Source organism: Pristiophorus japonicus, chromosome 12 (genome assembly GCF_044704955.1).
Source record: "Pristiophorus japonicus isolate sPriJap1 chromosome 12, sPriJap1.hap1, whole genome shotgun sequence".
In the NCBI taxonomy this organism is placed as follows: domain Eukaryota; kingdom Metazoa; phylum Chordata; class Chondrichthyes; family Pristiophoridae; genus Pristiophorus; species Pristiophorus japonicus.
Window position 1 is genome coordinate 30,128,093 of NC_091988.1, and position 16,849 is coordinate 30,144,941.

General features: G+C 46.5%; 1 protein-coding gene across 4 annotated transcripts in view; it reads right to left on the reverse strand.

Annotated features, from left to right (window-relative positions):
• LOC139277165 (monoacylglycerol lipase abhd6-A-like) overlaps positions 1 to 16,849 on the reverse strand; it is a 145,193-nt gene that overhangs the window by 16,133 nt on the left and 112,211 nt on the right. For all 4 annotated transcript variants that reach the window (XM_070895252.1, XM_070895251.1, XM_070895249.1 and 1 more), the window contains 2 exons: positions 16,356 to 16,513; positions 116 to 170 (listed from right to left, as the gene is read on the reverse strand). In XM_070895252.1, coding sequence (XP_070751353.1) covers positions 116 to 170; positions 16,356 to 16,513 — 213 coding nt within the window. The remainder of the gene's footprint in view (positions 1 to 115; positions 171 to 16,355; positions 16,514 to 16,849) is intronic.

The following is a 16,849-nucleotide window of genomic DNA, read 5'->3' on the forward strand; positions in this document are numbered from 1 at the left end:
TCGAACTCTGAGAAGTAGCCAGTAGTGTTAACTAATTGTTCTTGCCCGCTTTAAATGAATCTGGGACAAAACCATTGTCCTACACACATATATTGAATAAAACTGTCTTACTCACATTCACGGTAAAAGTCATTGTGAGGCAGTCGAACATCTACAAGACCCTGAAGAATCTAAGAAAGACACAAGGTTAATAGGTTTAATCACATTTGATGGAATGTACATTCCACAGTTAAGACTGCATCCTAGTGAAGATCCAATTTACTTTTAGTTTTATATTTAAGTAAGTTATTAAATGCATGTCCATTTTACAACCTGACAATTGTAATTCTAGGGATTTTGGAAACTGGCAATTATTTATGTGGTTTCATAATTTTCACTGAAGGAGTTAATGGCATAATTTGTTTACGCATTAGGTGAACCAATGGAGATACAGGTTGCATTAATAAATCTGGGGCAGGATAGAAGAAAAGTTTGCAAGTGCATGTTATATAGTGTCACACAGTGATGGACTTGTAGGCTTAAACTACCGATTCCTTATAAAGCATTGTTGCCAATTTCAGTCTTTGGTGTCTGGGGAGGCCCTGAAAGGACATGAAATGGTTCCTTTGAGGATGGAAGGAGAGAAGGAAAAAGAACTTGCATTAACATGGTGCTTCATACGTCCACAGGAAATTTCAAAGCACTTCACGGCCAAAGAGTGACCTTTTATAGTGTACTCACTGTTGTTGTGTCGGCAAACACAACAACTAAAAAGTCCCAAAAAACAGCAATGAGTTAAATGATCAGTTAACTGGTTTTGGTTGAGGGAGAATTGTTGGTTAGGTTATATCCCTGTTTTTCTTCAAATACTACCATGGGATCTTTTACATCTATGATATATTCTGACAATGCAGTACTTCCTCAGTGCTGCACTGAAGTCTTAACTCAGATTATGTACTTAAGTCCTTTAGTGGGGTTTGAGCCCATAACCTTACGACGCTGAAACAAGAGTATGACTCTTCACTCTTCGAGTGACCATAACATCTTTATTAGGATGGAGAGTGACACAGTTAATTCAGAAACTAGGGTCCTTAACTTAAGGAAAGGTAACTTTGATGGTTTGAGGTGTGAATTGGCTAGAGTAGACTGGCAAATGATACTTAAAGTGTTGACGGTGGATAGGCAATAGCAACCATTTAAAGATCACATGGATGAACTTCAGCAATTGTACATCCCTGTCTGGAGTAAAAATAAAACAGGGAAGTGGCTCAACCGTGGCTAACAAGGGAAATTAAGGATCGTGTTAAATCTAAGGAAGAGGCATATAAATTGGCCAGAAAAAGCAGCAAACCTGAGGACTGGGAGAAATTTAGAATTCAACAGAGGAGGACAACGGGTTTAATTAAGAGGGGGAAATAGAGTATGAGAGTAAGCTTGCCGGGAACATAAAAACTGACTGCAAAAGCTTCTATAGATATGTAAAGACAAACGTAGGTCCCTTGCAGTCAGATTCAGGTGAATTTATAATGGGGAACAAAGAAATGGCAGACCAATTGAACAAATACTTTGGTTCTGTCTTCACGAAGGAAGACACAAATAACCTTCCGGAAGTACTAGGGGACCGAGGGTCTAGTGAGAAGGAGGAACTGAAGGATATCCTTATTAGGCGGGAAATTGATGGGATTGAAGGCCGATAAATCCCCGGGGCCCGATAGTCTGCATCCCAGAGTACTTAAGGAAGTGGCCCTAGAAATAGTGGATGCATTGGTAATCATTTTCCAACAGTCTAAAGACTCTGGATCAGTTCCTATGGACTGGAGGGTAGCTAATGTAACACCACTTTTTAAAAAAGGGAGGGAGAGAGAAAGTGGGTAATTATAGACTGGTTAGCCTGATATCAGTGGTGTGGAAAATGTTGGAATAAATTATTAAGGATGAAATAGCAGCGCATTTGGAAAGCAGTGACAGGATCGGTCCAAGTCAGCATGGATTTATGAAGGGGAAATCATGCTTGACAAATCTTCTGGAATTTTTTGAGGATGTAACTAGTAGAGTGGACAAGGGAGAACCAGTGGATGTGGTGTATTTGGACTTTCAAAAGGCTTTTGACAAGGTCCCACACAAGAGATTGATGTGCAAAATCAAAGCACATGGTATTGGGGGTAATATACTGACATGGATAGAGAACTGGTTGGCAGACAGGAAGCAGTTGTCAGGGCCTTGGTGAGGCCTCACCTGGAATATTGTGTTCAATTTTGGTCTCCTAATCTGAGGAAGGATGTTCTTGCTATTGAGGGAGTGCAGCGAAGGTTCACCAGACTGATTCCTGGGATGGCAGGACTGACATATGAGGAGAGACTGGATCAACTGGGCCTTTATACATTGGAGTTTAGAAGGATGAGAGGGGATTCTCATAGAAACATGCAAGGTTCTGACGGGACAGGACAGGTTCGATGCGGGTAGATTGTTCCCAATGTTGGGGAAGTCCAGAACCAGCGGACACAGTCTTAGGATAAGGGGTAGGCCATTTAGGACTGAGATGAGGAGAAACGTTTTCACTCAGAGAGTTGTTAACCTGTGGAATTCCCTGCCGGAGAGTTGTTGATGCCAGTTCATTGGATATATTCAAGAGGTAGTTACGGCTAAAGTGATCAAGAAAGCAGGAAAGGGGTACTGAGGGAATGATCAGCCATGATCTTATCGAATGGTGGTGCAGGCTCGAAGGGCCGAATGGCCTACTCCTACACCTATTTTCTATGACCATTTAGTCAAAATGACACTTGGGAAAATGAAAAGCACGAGTGTATTCAAGCTGCCATATCCATCCGTCCAGGATTAGAGAACATGATGGACTGGGACTACTTTGAGAGGGTGTTGGGCTTGCAGCACTAGTAATATATGAAAAATGCAGTACATTCTGCTTCACTTCATTCAAAATATCTGATGTTTCAAATTTGACTAAATTCTGACTTTACTGCTGAATTTAAATTATTGGATAATTCTTTTTTTTGTGAGGAGATGGGAAGGGATCATAGGAACCAAGGTTGAGAAAAATCACATTTCATCACTTACCAGTGAATCAGGAACTCGGCCATCACTAGGTGTCAGTTTGCCTCAGCTGATAGCACTCGTCTCAGAGTCAGAATGATTCAAGCTCGAGTTTAGGGGGCCAAAATTGCTCCTCTCAGAAAGGCCCGTTAGCGCCACCAGGAGGTGCTAGCTTTATTTCACCAGGCGCGGCGGCCAGAGCGCCCGCCCCTCCTCCGGAATTGCCCCCAGGGCTCCGGCAGCAAAAAGTGGTTTGCGCCACACCCCGCGCTTAATGCACAGGACGCATGGCAATGATGTCATTGCCGAGTGCGCCGACCCCTTTGTGCCCCGCGGGACACGAGGTCGGCGCGGGGTGATACTACCACCAGCAAGAAGCTGGGGAAGTGGTAGCGTGGCGGCCGCCATCTTTTTAGTCGGCCCGAAAATAGCGGACGCTGTGCCGCCAACATGCAGCCCAGCATTTCCTCCTGGGTGCCAGGCCCCTGGGCCGGCCCACATCCTCTCTGGTGGCCCAGTGGGCCTAAAATGGCAGCAGAGCTTGCAGCGGCCCTCCCCTTTTAGCCGGACCTAAAATATCAGATAATTCAAACCCAGCGTGGGACAATTTCGGCCTCTAGGTCTTGACGCAGGTTTTCTTTTCTTTCTTTACTAAGGCCATTTATTTTTGGCCCTTTTTCTGGAGTATTCCTTTAAGGATATAAAGGGTGGTGGAGGCAGATTCAATCATGGCTTTCAAAAGGGAATTGGATAAGTAACTGAAGGAAAAAAATGTGCAGGGCTATGGGGAAAGGGCGGGGGAGTGGTACTAGCTGAAGTGGTCTTGCAGAGAGCCGTCTTTGGCTCGACCAGCTGAACGACCTCCTTTTGTGCTGTAACCATTCTATGATTTAGGGAAGATATTTAACAAGCTTCAGAATAAGCAGAGTTTTAAGATCCCACATGTATTCAAAGAAGAGCAGGGGGTTTCTCCTGGTCTCCTAACCAACACTCCTCCTTTAACCAATAAACAGATGAACTGGTAATTCATCTCATTCCTGTTTGCGAGATCTTGCTCTGTGCAAAATGGCTGCTATGTTTCCTTATGTAACAAGTTTGTAGCTCAAAACTATTTGATGGTGAAGCATTTTGAGACACTATTCTGTGAGGTGTGTTCAGGTGCTATATAAATGCAAGTTTTCTTTTCTTTCTTTATTAAGGCATTATATATGTAAACCTGTAAATACCTTGTTTAACCACCAGAGGGCTCATCCCCTGGAGTCCCAAGGGATCCCACAATCCCTTGGGAGCACCTGTACATAAGGAGGCCTCACAGGCTGGAAAGGCACTCTGGAGACCTGTAATAAAGGACTATGGTCACACATTACTTTATAAGCTTACAGTATCTGGTCAGATTCTTTATTCAAGACATAACAACTGGTGACGAGATACAGATGACGAACCCCACGGCAACAATGCAGAGAACCGTGGGCATCCTGGAGAAATTTTCGGGGGGAGATGATTGGGAAACCTTGGTGGAGCAACTCAACCAATACTTCGTGGCCAACGAGCTGGTAGGAGAAGTGAACACTGCCAAACGAAGGGCGATCCTCCTCACCATTTGCAGGGCACCAACGTATGGCCTCATGAAAAATCTGCTCGCTCCAGCGAAACCCAGAGAGAAGTCGTACGATGATTTTGCACACTGGTCCGGGAGCATCTAAACCCAAAGGAAAGCGTTCTGATGGCGAGGTACCGGTTCGACACGTACAAGAGGTCTGAAGGCCAGGAAGTGGCGAGCTATGCTGCCGAGCTAAGGCGCCTTTGCAGGACATTGCGAATTTTAAGGACACTTGGAGCATATGCTCAGGGACTTCTTTGTACTTGGCATTGGCCAGGAAGTAATACTTCGCAAACTTTTGACTGTAGAGACCCCAACCTTGAGTAAAGCCATAGCGATAGCCCAGGCGTTCATCGCCACCAGTGACAATACCAAACAAATCTCTCAGCACGAGTGCTGCTGCAAGTACTGTGAACAGAGTAATGTTGTTTTTGAATCGTAACATACAGGGCAGGACTCACATGCCTGCAGCTGCACGTCCGCAGATGTCTCAGGGTGCACCATCAAGGGTGGTGAATGCAAGGCCATTAACAACTTGTTGGTGCTGCGGAGATGATCCTCGTTTCCATTCATGCCGCTTCAAAGGATACGTTTGCAAGGGCTGTGGAACAATGGGACACCTCCAACGTATGTGCAGGCGAGCTGCAAACCCTGCAAATCACCATGTTGCAGAGGAGGACAGATCTACGGTGGATCACGATGAACCAGAGCCTCAGACGGAGGAGGCAGAGGTATATGGGGCACACACATTTACCACAAAGTGTCCCCCGATAATGCTGAAGGTTGAATTAAATGGACTCCCGGTGTCAATGGAGCCGGACATGAGCGCAAGCCAGTCCATAATGAGCAAAAAAACTTTTGATAAATTGTGGTGCAGCAAAGCCTCAAGGCAAGTCCTGACTCCCATTCGTACTAAACTGAGAATGTACACACAGGAACGGATTCCCGTAATCGGCAGTGCTACCGTAAAGGTCTCCTATGATGGAGCAGTGCACGATTTACCACTTTGGGTGGTACTGGGCGATGGCTCCATACTATTCAGCAGGAGCTGGCTGAGAAAGATACGCTGGAATTGAGCTGACGTCTGAGTGCTCTCATCTGTCGACGGCAGTTCATGTGCCCAGGTCCTAAACAAGTTCCCCTCGCTGTTCGAACCGGGCATCGGGAAGTTCCAAGGAGCAAAAGTGCAGATCCACTTGATTCCGAGGGCGTGACCCATCCATCACAAAGCGAGAGCTGTACAGTACATGATGAGAGAGAGGGTAGAGATCAAGCTGGACTAGCTGCAACGAGAGGGAATCATTTCACCGATTGAATTCAATGAGTGGGCCAGTCCAATTGTTCCAGTCCTCAAGGAAGACGGCACCGTCAGAATCTGTGGTGAGTACAAAGTAACTATCAATCGTATTTCCCTGCAGGATCAATACCCACTACCAAAAGCAGACAACCTATTTGCGACGCTGGCGGGAGGAAAAACGTTCATGAAGCTGGACTTGATCTCAGCCACCATGACGCAGGAGCTGGAGGAATCATCGAAGGGCCTCACCTGCATCAGCACGCACAAAGGTCTCTTCATTTACAACAGATGCCCGTTTGGGATTCGATCAACCGCGGCGATATTCCAGAGGAACATGGAAAGCTTGCTGAAGTCGGTCCCACGCACCATGGTCTTCCAGGACGACATCTTGGTTACAGGCCGAGACACCGTTGAGCATCTGCAGAACCTGGAGGAGGTTCTTAGTCGGCTTAATCGTGTGGGGCTCAGGTTAAAACGCTCAAAGTGCATTTTCCTGGTGCCTGAAGTAGAGTTCCTGGGGAGAAAAATCGCGGCGGACGGCATCAGGCCCACCAATTCAAAGACGGAAGCAATCAAGAATGCACCGAGGCCACAGACCGTAACAGAGCTGCGGTCATTTCTAGGACTCCTGAACTACTTTGGTAACTTCTTACCGGGTCTTAGCACACTGTTAGAACCACTGCACTCTTTACTGCGTAAAGGAGATGAATTGCTATGGAGTAAAAGCCAAGAAAATGCCTTTGAGAAAGTTAGGAAACTTATGCTCAAACAAATTGCTTGTGTTGTATGATCCATGTAAGCGTTTGTTACTAGCATGTGATGCGTCGTCTTACAGTGTCGGGTGTGTATTGCAACAAGCTAATGAATATGGGAAATCGGGATTATGCATCCAGAAGTCTGTCTAAGGCTGAGAGGGCCTTCAGCATGATGAAAAAGAAGCGTTAGCGTTTGTTTACAGGGTATAGAAAATGCATCAATATCTGTTTGGGCTTAAATTTGAATTGGAAACTAATCATAAGCCACTTAAATCCCTCTTTTCTTAAAGGGAATAAATACTAATGCATCGGCCCGCATCCAGAGATGGGCGCTCACGCTGTCCGCATACAACTACGCCATCCGCCACTGGCCAGGCACAGAAAACTGTGCCGATGCTCTCAGTCAACTGCCATTGCCCACCACAGGGGTAGAGATGGCACAGCCTGCAGATTTAGTTATGGTAATGGAAGCAATCGAGTGCGAGCAATCACCTGTTGCCACCCGAAAGATTAGAACCTGGACGAGCCAGGACCCCTTACTGTCCTTAGTAAAAAAAAAAAAGTGTGTGCTCCATGGGAGTTGGTCTAGTGTCCCGTTAGAGATACAGGAAGAAATAAAGCCGTACCAGCAGCGCAGAGATGAAGTGTCCATATAGGCAGACTGCCTCCTATGGGGTAATCGGGTAGTGGTGTGAAAAAAGGGCAGGGACACTTTCATTAGTGACCTCCACAGTACCCACCCAGGCATTGTAATGATGAAAGTGATAGCCAGATCCCACGTGTGGTGGCCCGGTATCGATGCAGACTTAAGAGTCCTGCGTGCACAAATGTAACACATGTTCACAGTTAAGCAATGCACCCAGGGAGACGCCACTAAGTTTATGGTCGCGGCCCTCCAAACCGTGGTCCAGGGTCCAGGTTGACTATGCAGGCCCATTCTTGGGACAAATGTTCCTAGTGGTTGTAGATGCGTACTCCAAATGGATTGAATGTGAGATAATGTCGGCCACCCCGTCCGCTGCCACCATCGAAAGCCTGCGGGCCATGTTTGCCACGCACGGCCTGCCTGATGCCTTGTGAGTGACAATAGGCCGTGCTTCACTAGTGCCGAGTTGAAAGAGTTCATGACCTGCAATGGGATCAAACATGTCACATCTGCCCTGTTTAAACCAGCATCTAATGATCAGGCAGAGTAAGCAGTGCAAACAATCAAGCAGAGCTTGAAGAGGGTAACTGAAGGCTCACTGCAGACTCACCTATCCAGAGTCCTGCTTAGTTACCCCACAAGACCCCACTCGCTCACTGAGGTGCCCCCCCGCTGAACTGCTCATGAAAAGGGCACTTAAGACAAGGCTCTCATTAGTCCACCCTGATCTACGCGAAGAGAGAGAGCAGGCAGCTTCAACAGAATACATATCATGATCGCGCAAATGTGTCACGCGAAATCGAGATTAATGATCCTGTACTTGTGTTGAACTATGGACAAGGTCCCAAGTGGCTTCCCGGCACAGTCGTGGTCAAAGTGGGGAGTAGGGTGTTTCTGGTCAAACTTTCAAATGGACTCACCTGAAAAAAAAACTTGGACCAAGCCAAACTCGGAATCACGGACTATCCAGAACAACCCACAATAGACTCTACCTTTTTCGACCCCCCCCAACACACACACAAGTCGCAACCGACCCAGCGGTTGACCATGAAGTAGAACCTATTACCTGCAGCAGCCTAGCAGGACTCACCACACCCAGCAGCCCAGTAAGGCCAGCTGCACAGCAGCCCAGCGAGGGCCCAACAAACGACTCACCAAAACCAGCATTTGCACCAAGACGATCAACCAGGGAAAGGAAGGCCCCAGATCGACTCACATTGTAAATAGTTACACTATTGACTTTTGGCCGGGGGGGGGGGGGGGGCAGGGGAGTGTTGTTATATATGTAAACCTGCAAATACCTTGTTTAACCACCAGAGGGCTCATCCCCTGGAGTTCCAAGGGATACCACAATCCCTTGGGAGCACCTGTACATAAGGAGGCCTCACAGGCTGGAGGAGCACTCTGGAGACCTGTAATAAAAGACTATGGTCACACATTACTTTAAGCTTATAGTATCTGGTCAGATTCTTTATTCAAGACATAACAAAGGCCATTTATTTTTGAAGTATTTGGAGCATCTACAGAAGCCTTTTCCTGAAGTATTTCTTTAATATAAAATAAGAATGTGACTAGCTAGGATAGGAACCAAATTGAAATTTGAAACTGGGAGATTGAAACTGAACCCAGTTAAGTTACATGTGGTCCAATTCAGACATTCTCAAAGGAAATTATATTACACACGAGCAGAAGGGCAAGGAATTCTGCACACCCCGCTGCTTTTTTCTATTATATAGTCAGCTTTTCCAACACCACCATAATCAGAGGCCAGATCAGCAAAGGAAGTATTTGTATCTATATTGCACAAGATCCATGCTAAAGCTAACAGCTCCTGAGAGTGGGTCTCACAACCCAAAAGTTAACATTAACTCATTTCCCTCTTCACAGAAAAAGGTCATTGGACTGAAACGTTAACTCTGTTTCTCTCTCCACAGATGCTATCTAACCTGCTGAATATTTCCAGCATTTTCTGTTTCTATCCCAAAGTAAAATTACCAGATTTGGGACACATTACGATGCAATAGGTCATCACCATCATCATTATCATAGGCAGTCCCTCGGAATCGAGGAAGACTTGCTTCCACTCCTGAAGTGAGTTCTTTGGTAGCTGAACAGTCCAATATGAAAGCCACAGATTCTGTCACAGATGGGACAGATAGTCGTTGAGGGAAGGGGTGGGTGGGGCTGGTTTGCCGCATGCTCTTTCCGCTGCCTGCGCTTGATTTCTGCATGCTCTCGGCGTTGAGACGCGAGGTGCTCAGCGCCCTCTCCGATGCACTTCCTCCACTTAGGGCGGTCTTGGGCCAGGGACTCCCAGATGTCAATGGGAATGTCGCACTTTATCAGGGAGGATTTGAAGGTGTCCTTGTAGTGTTTCCACTACCCACCTTTGACTTGTTTGCCATGAAGGAGCTCAGAGTAGAGCACCAAGTAAAATTGCCAGATTTGGGACACATTACGGTGTAATACGTACTATAAAGGTGAAATGTTGTTTAATCACCAGGATGGGGGCTGCTATGATTGATTTGGAACAGTAAACAGATTTTGAATGGTCTTTGCCACATTTAACGATTCGCTAAAGGCGATATTCTCTCATTTTAAGGCACCTATTCTGTAATATTATCAGCACACACTTCCTTTCTATTTACAGCTACAATGATCGTGGACAACTGTTTACTTTAGTGCTTAATAACCAGTCATGTATTCAACTGTCATTGTAACCCATGTATAAGCTGACCTAAGTTGTACACCTCGAGAACATTGACCACAAGGGGGTGAACTTGTGGGAGACACTCCTAACCTGGACTTTCAGGTATAAAAGGGGAAGCTCCATCCACCCTCATCACTTGAGGTCTTGGTAATAAAGGTAACTGGTCACAGAGTGACCTTCTCTCAAGTATGGGCCTCGTGTGCATTTATACTGTATAGTAAGGACATATCATTGGCGACGAGAAACTAGGATTTAAACCACGTGAGCATGGCCACTAGCAGCACAGAAGAGAGGTACTGTGGTGGTGATGATTGGGACGACTTTATTGAGAGACTACAGCAAAATTGTGTCACTAAGGAATGGTTGGGACAGGATTCGGCCGACAAACGCAGGGCTCATTTCCTGACGGTTTGTGGATCCAGGACGTACTCCCTGATTAAGGACCTTCTAGCGCCAGAGAAGCCGGCGGACAAGACTTTTGAAGAGCTCAGTAAGTTGATCGGGGAACACTTTAAACCGGCAAGCAGCATGCACATGGCGAGACACCGGTTTTACACGCACGGCGGTGAGAAGGGCAAAGCGTTCCTGACTTCGTGGCAGATCTCCGGCGACTGGTGACCCTATGTAAGTTCACAGATGCATGCAGAGTGGAGATGCTGCGAGACTTTTTTTTTAAAATTGAGGGTATCGGGCACGCTGGGGTTTTCAGGAAACTGATCGAGACCAAAGACTTGACTTTGGAAGCGGCGGCTCCGATAGCCCAGACATTTATCTCAGGGGAGGAAGAGACCAGAATGATGAATGATAAAAATCTTGGCTCAAATGCGGCAAACGACCAGGGAGTCAACACGCGGCACACAGTTCTCTAGGCAGACAAGGGCAATCGGACATGCCCCAGCATGTAGTCGAACCCAAAGGGGGAATTCAACAGAGACAATGGCTAGCTGAACAGCGATTCATGCCATCGCAATGGACAATGCGGCCAGTAATGGGGCCATCGACACCTGTTAATGGTGCGCTTAATGACAGTTACAGAGGCAGTCAGAGACGATCGACTGGTAATGGACCTTTTGTTTCCAAAAACGGGGCCTCCAGCTCATGCTGGAGGCGTGGAGGCAAACACCCAGCCAGAGCTTGCAGGTATCAGCAATATACCTGCAGAAACTGCAACGTCAGCGGTCACTTGACGCGTATGTGCAGGAAGCCTGCAGCCAGATTGATGTACGAGGAGGACGGGCCCGATGTAAGCCCTACGAGGCCAAATGAATATTTGGGGAAAATCGCTGGAAGCTGAAGTTCAGCGAGTTCATCTGGAGCACATATACAGTTCATATACCAGGACGCCACTGATAATGATGAAAATGCTCCTCAATGGCATCCCAGTATTAATGGAGCTAGACACGGGGGCCATCCAGTCCCTGATCAGTATCAAACAGTTCGAAAAGTTGTGGGTGTCCAAGGCCAGGAGGCCAAAATTATTGCCGATTGACGCACAGCTACGGACATATACAAAGGAATCATTCCGGTGCTAGGCAGCGCCACGGTAGTCGTGACCCACAAAGATTCGGAGAACAGGTTGCCACTCTGGATTGTCCCGGGGACGGTCCCGCACTCCTGGGGAGGAGTTGGCTTGCTGTCATGAACTGGAAATGGGGCGATGTCAATGCAATTTCTTCTGTGGAGCGAGTATCATGCTCACCAGGTCCTGGACAAATTTGACTCATTATTTCAACCCAGCATCGGCACTTTCATGGGGGCCAAGTTGGTAATTCACATAAACCCAGACACCAGGCCAGTACACCACAAGGCCTGAGCGGTGCCGTACGTGATGCGGGAAAAGATAGAATGCGAATTGGACCGCCTGCTGAGGGAAGGCATCATCTCGCCAGTCGAATTCAGTGACTGGGCGAGCCTGATCGTGCCGGTGCTCAAGGCGGATGGGTCGGTCAGGATATGTGGCGATTACAAGGCCACCATCAATCGGGTGTCACTCCAAGACCAATACCCGCTAGAGAGAGCGGAGGTCCTCTTTGCGACGCTATCCGGTGGCAAACATTTTTCAAAATTGGACCTGACCTCAGCTTACATAACGCAGGAACTGGCGAGTGAGTCGAAGAAGCTGACCACCATCACGACACACAATGGGTTGTTTGAGCATAACAGATGTCCGTTCGGGATTCGTTCGGCCGCCGCGATCTTTCAGCAAAATATGGAAAGCCTCCTCAAGTCGATTCCAAGGACGGTGGTTTTTCAAGACGACATCCTCATCTCGGGTCGTGATACTGAAGAACACCTCCACAACCTGGAGGAGGTGCTACACAGACTGGACCGGGTAGAGCTGCGATTGAAAAAGGTGAAGTGCGTCATCTTAGCTCCAGAGGTAGAATTCCTGGGGAGGAGGGTAGCAGCAGACGGGATCAGACCCACTGTGTCCAAAATGGAAGCGATCCAGAGAGCACCCAGACCCCATAACACGACGGAACTGCGTTCGTTCCTGGGGCTCCTGAACTATTTTGGTAACTTTCTTCTCAAATTGAGCATGCTGTTAGAGCCACTACACGTGCTCCTGCGCGAAGGTCACGATTGGGACTGGGGGGACAGCCAGGAAAGGGCTTTTGATAGAGCATGCAACTTGTCATGCTCCAACAAACTGTTAACGTTATATGACCTGTGTAAGAAACTTGTTATAACATGCGATGCGTCGTCCTATGGGGTCGGGGGCGTGTGTTGCAGCATGTGAATGCCAATGGTCAGTTACAGCTGGTAGCTTATGCCTCCAGAAGTCTGTCCCAGGCAGAAAGGGGCTGGTAGAAAAGGAAGCGCTAGCATGTGTATATGCAGTAAAAAAAATGCACCAGTACCTGTTTGGCAGGAAATTTGAGCTGGAGACAGATAACAAACCCCTAACGTCCCTTTTGGCTGACAACACGGCCATAAATGCGAATGCATCGGCCCGCATACAGAGGTGGGCACTCACGTTAGCTGCCTATGACTACACAATTCGGCACAGACCGGGCACTGAAAACTGCGCCGATGCACTCAGCAGGCTCCCACTAGCCACCACTGAGGGGGCAACTATGCATGATGCTGAGATGATCATGGTTGTTGAAACTTTCGAAAGCGAAGGCTCACCTGTGACAGCCCATCAGATTAAAATCTGGACAAATAAAGACCCGCTACTGTCTTTAGTCAAGAAATGTGTCCTGAATGGGGACTGGGCAGCCACGTACGGGGCATGCCCTGAGGAATTTAAACCATTTCATCGGCGCAAGGATGAACTCTCGATTCAGGCCGATTGCCTACTGTGGGGAAACCAGTAGTCATGCCCCAGAAGGGCAGAGAGGTGTCTATCAGGGAACTTCACAATGAGCACCCGGGCATTGTCATGATGAAGGCAATTGCTAGGTCACACATTTGGTGGCCAGGGATAGATGCAGACCTGGAACTTTGTGTTCGCAGGTGCAACACGTGTGCTCAGCTGGGCAACGCACCCAGGGAAGCCCCCCTTAGCCCCTGGTCCTGGTTCGCCAAGCCATGGTCACGCATCCATATGGACTACGCAGGCCCTTTCATGGGAAAAATGTTTTTGGTTGTAGTAGACTCCAAATGGATTGAGTGTGCCATTTTAAATTCAAGCACATCCTCTGCCACGGTAGAAAGTCTACGGGCAATGTTCGCCGCCCATTGTCTACCGGATGTCTTGGTCAACAACAATGACCCATGCTTCACAAGCACTGAATTCCAGGACTTCATGGCAGGCAATGGAATCAACCATGTCAGAACGGCATCGTTCAAGTCAGACGGAACGAGCAGTGCAGATAATCAAACAGGGGATGCTCAGAATCCAAGGGGGTTCCCTACAAAGCCGCTCATCACGCCTCCTGTTGGCCAATAGATCCCGACCACACTCACTCACAGGGGTTCCACCCGCAGAGCTGCTAATGAAAAAGACGCTCAAAACCAGGTTATCCCTTATACACCCTACTGTGAAATAAATTGTTGAGAGCAGACATCAGTCACAATGTGACTACCATGTCAGGAATGCGAGGGCGCGATGTATTGATGTTAATGACCCTGTTTTTGTCCTTAATTACTCTGCAGGGCCCAATTGGCTTGCAGGCACTGTGATTGCCAAAGAGGGGAATAGGGTTTTGGTAGTTAAACTTACCAATGGACAAATCTGCCGCAAACACGTGGATCAAACTAAAAGGAGGTTCAGCAACCCCATAGAAGAAGCAGAGGAAGAATACGATGTAGAGTTTACTCCACCACAGGTGACTGAACACCGGAACTAAGTGGAGGAGAGCCCAGTCACTGTGGGCAGGCCCGAGGCACCACAAACAGCAGACACTCAGGCCAGCGCCCAACAACCGGAGCCCCAACTCAAGCACTCCACCAGAGAGACTTAACCTGTGATCCCAATAAGACTTTTGGGGGGAGGTGATGTCATGTATTCAACTATCATTGTAACCCATGTATAAACTGACCTAAGTTGTACACCTTGAGAACATTGACCACAAGGGGGGTGAACTTGTGGGAGACACTCCTACCCTGGACTTTCAGGTATAAAAGGGGAAGCTTTATGGGCACATAGTGTTGTTTAAGTAAAATGGATTTTTTTCAGAGCTCAAAGAGGGAAACATGACATTGCACAAAAACTCCACTTTGTGAGTTCTAAGAGCACGTTTTAGTTCTGAGGGATAATTTACTTTTCTCTAACATTAGCAGATCTCTCGTGGCATTGCTCGCAGTGAGCCGGAGGATATGCTGTTTTAACAAAAATTTACAAAGTGGAGTTTGTGTGTAATGTGGTGGTTCCCTCTTTGAGCTCTGAAAAAAAAATCAATTTCTATTGAACATATACAATGTTATTGGGACAACTGATTGAATATGTTGAATTATTTCTACACTATACTCGTGGTATTAATAGATCAGATTCCATGATTATGGGTGAAGTTTAAATCAGTGGCTTGCATCATTATTATGGTTTCATTAATCTTAGTTACTTTTTTAAAATAAAAGCCCTGGATATAAAGTGTGTGCAGATTTTTTTTTAAATTACAAATACATAGAAATGAATAAAAGTCTTACGTCTATCGCACGTCAATAACACTTTAAACGGCAGATGTAAAAGTTACTTTGTTTATAAAATGGGAAATAAAACCAACATTTCCTGCTGTCTTTCTGACCTTGATGACCTGGCCTCTCCCCAAGCCCAGGTGCCAGGAATTTATAAGCAGTTGATTTATGCAGGCACTTCCCTCCCAATAAGCCTCTAGTTAAACTCAGGATATGCTATTTATGACCTCAGGATATACCCCACGAAGAGTACCTGAACATTAACTTTAAAAATGACAGGCCTGGTTAAACACAACAAGCTCTCAACAGCTAAACATCATCATAACACTCCAGACCCCAAGTGACCGTGAGCAACACTATGGGAAATCTTAGGATTTGCAACATAAATTAAAGGCAAATGCAACTTTAGGGATGCATTATTATAAGCCTTATCCATGATACAACTTCATGTTCTCTTTAAAAAAAAAATGTTTTTTGTTAATTTCTATTTGCAGGGCAACTGTGTGCAGCTCCATATAAAGGTATTTGCAGTGCGGCAGATGGGTCAAAGTGATTCATGGCACGAAGATCTCCCTGCAACATGTCCAGTCACAATTGATGGCCGTGTGTTCAGCCTCTTTAGAGAAGGAAATCAAGTCAGCTGTGTTCCTCCTGCTCTGTGTCAAATTATTGCTTCCCTGCTGATTATTTAAAAAAAAAGGAAAGCACAGCAACAACGTGTGCTTGCAACTGCCCAGGCTTGGTGATGTGGCATATGAAGAATGTACTGTTTCGGGGGGGATCAAATTCTCATGGATACAAACAATATTACAACTATAACCGAGATGGTTTCTTGTAACCTTTGAGAACAAGTTCAGGGTCAGTGTAGTCTTGGTACAGGCCAATATTTGAAATATGTGCAGCTGAGAGCTGGAGGAGTAGAGTACTCAGCTGGTAATGAGGAATAGAAAGGACATTGATCTCCATCGTCAGTGGGAACATTTGTTGGTAGAGAGAACATATGGTTGATGTCAGCTGAGCGTGTGTCAGGAGTCTCATCCAACATGAAATGTCTGTTCTCCTCAAGTGCAGCATGATGCTGGTTTAAAAAAAAAAAATTCTTAACAGTAGTTTTTCATTATAATACAGCTGAGACATAGAAGCTGGAAGGATTTTGCATCAAAAACACTTCCCCAAGGAGTTGCTTGCCACTTTTCACAACCTCTACTACAAGCAGCGAACTTTGAAATTAGATCACATACCTGCTGAGGTACTTTGAAGCGGACATACGAACAAAGCTTCAACATCTCTTCCATCTCCTCAGGAGTAGATGGAATTAGGGGAACTTTGCTAACATCTCCTGTCTGCTCCAGTGTTTTCAGTTCTTTCACAAATTTACTTTCATTGGGATACTGCAGACCTACATCCAGAAAGAAAGATTTCTCCTCATTAACATGAAACAGCTATATGTCAAACAATCACTCGGAGGCCATGGTCTAGTTGAGGCTTGCATGCTCTGAGATGAAGGGGTTGTCTTATGAAGAAAGGTTGAGCAGGTTGGGCCTATACTTACTGGAGTTTAGAAGAATGAGAGGCGATCTTATTGAAACATAAGATTATAAGTAGATGCAGTGAGGATGTTTCCCTTCATTGGGGGGATCTAGAACTAGGGGGCTTGTTTCAGAATAAGGGAAAATGGAGTCGAGGAAGAATTTCTTCTGGGGGTCATGAATCTTTGGAATTCTCTACCCCAGAG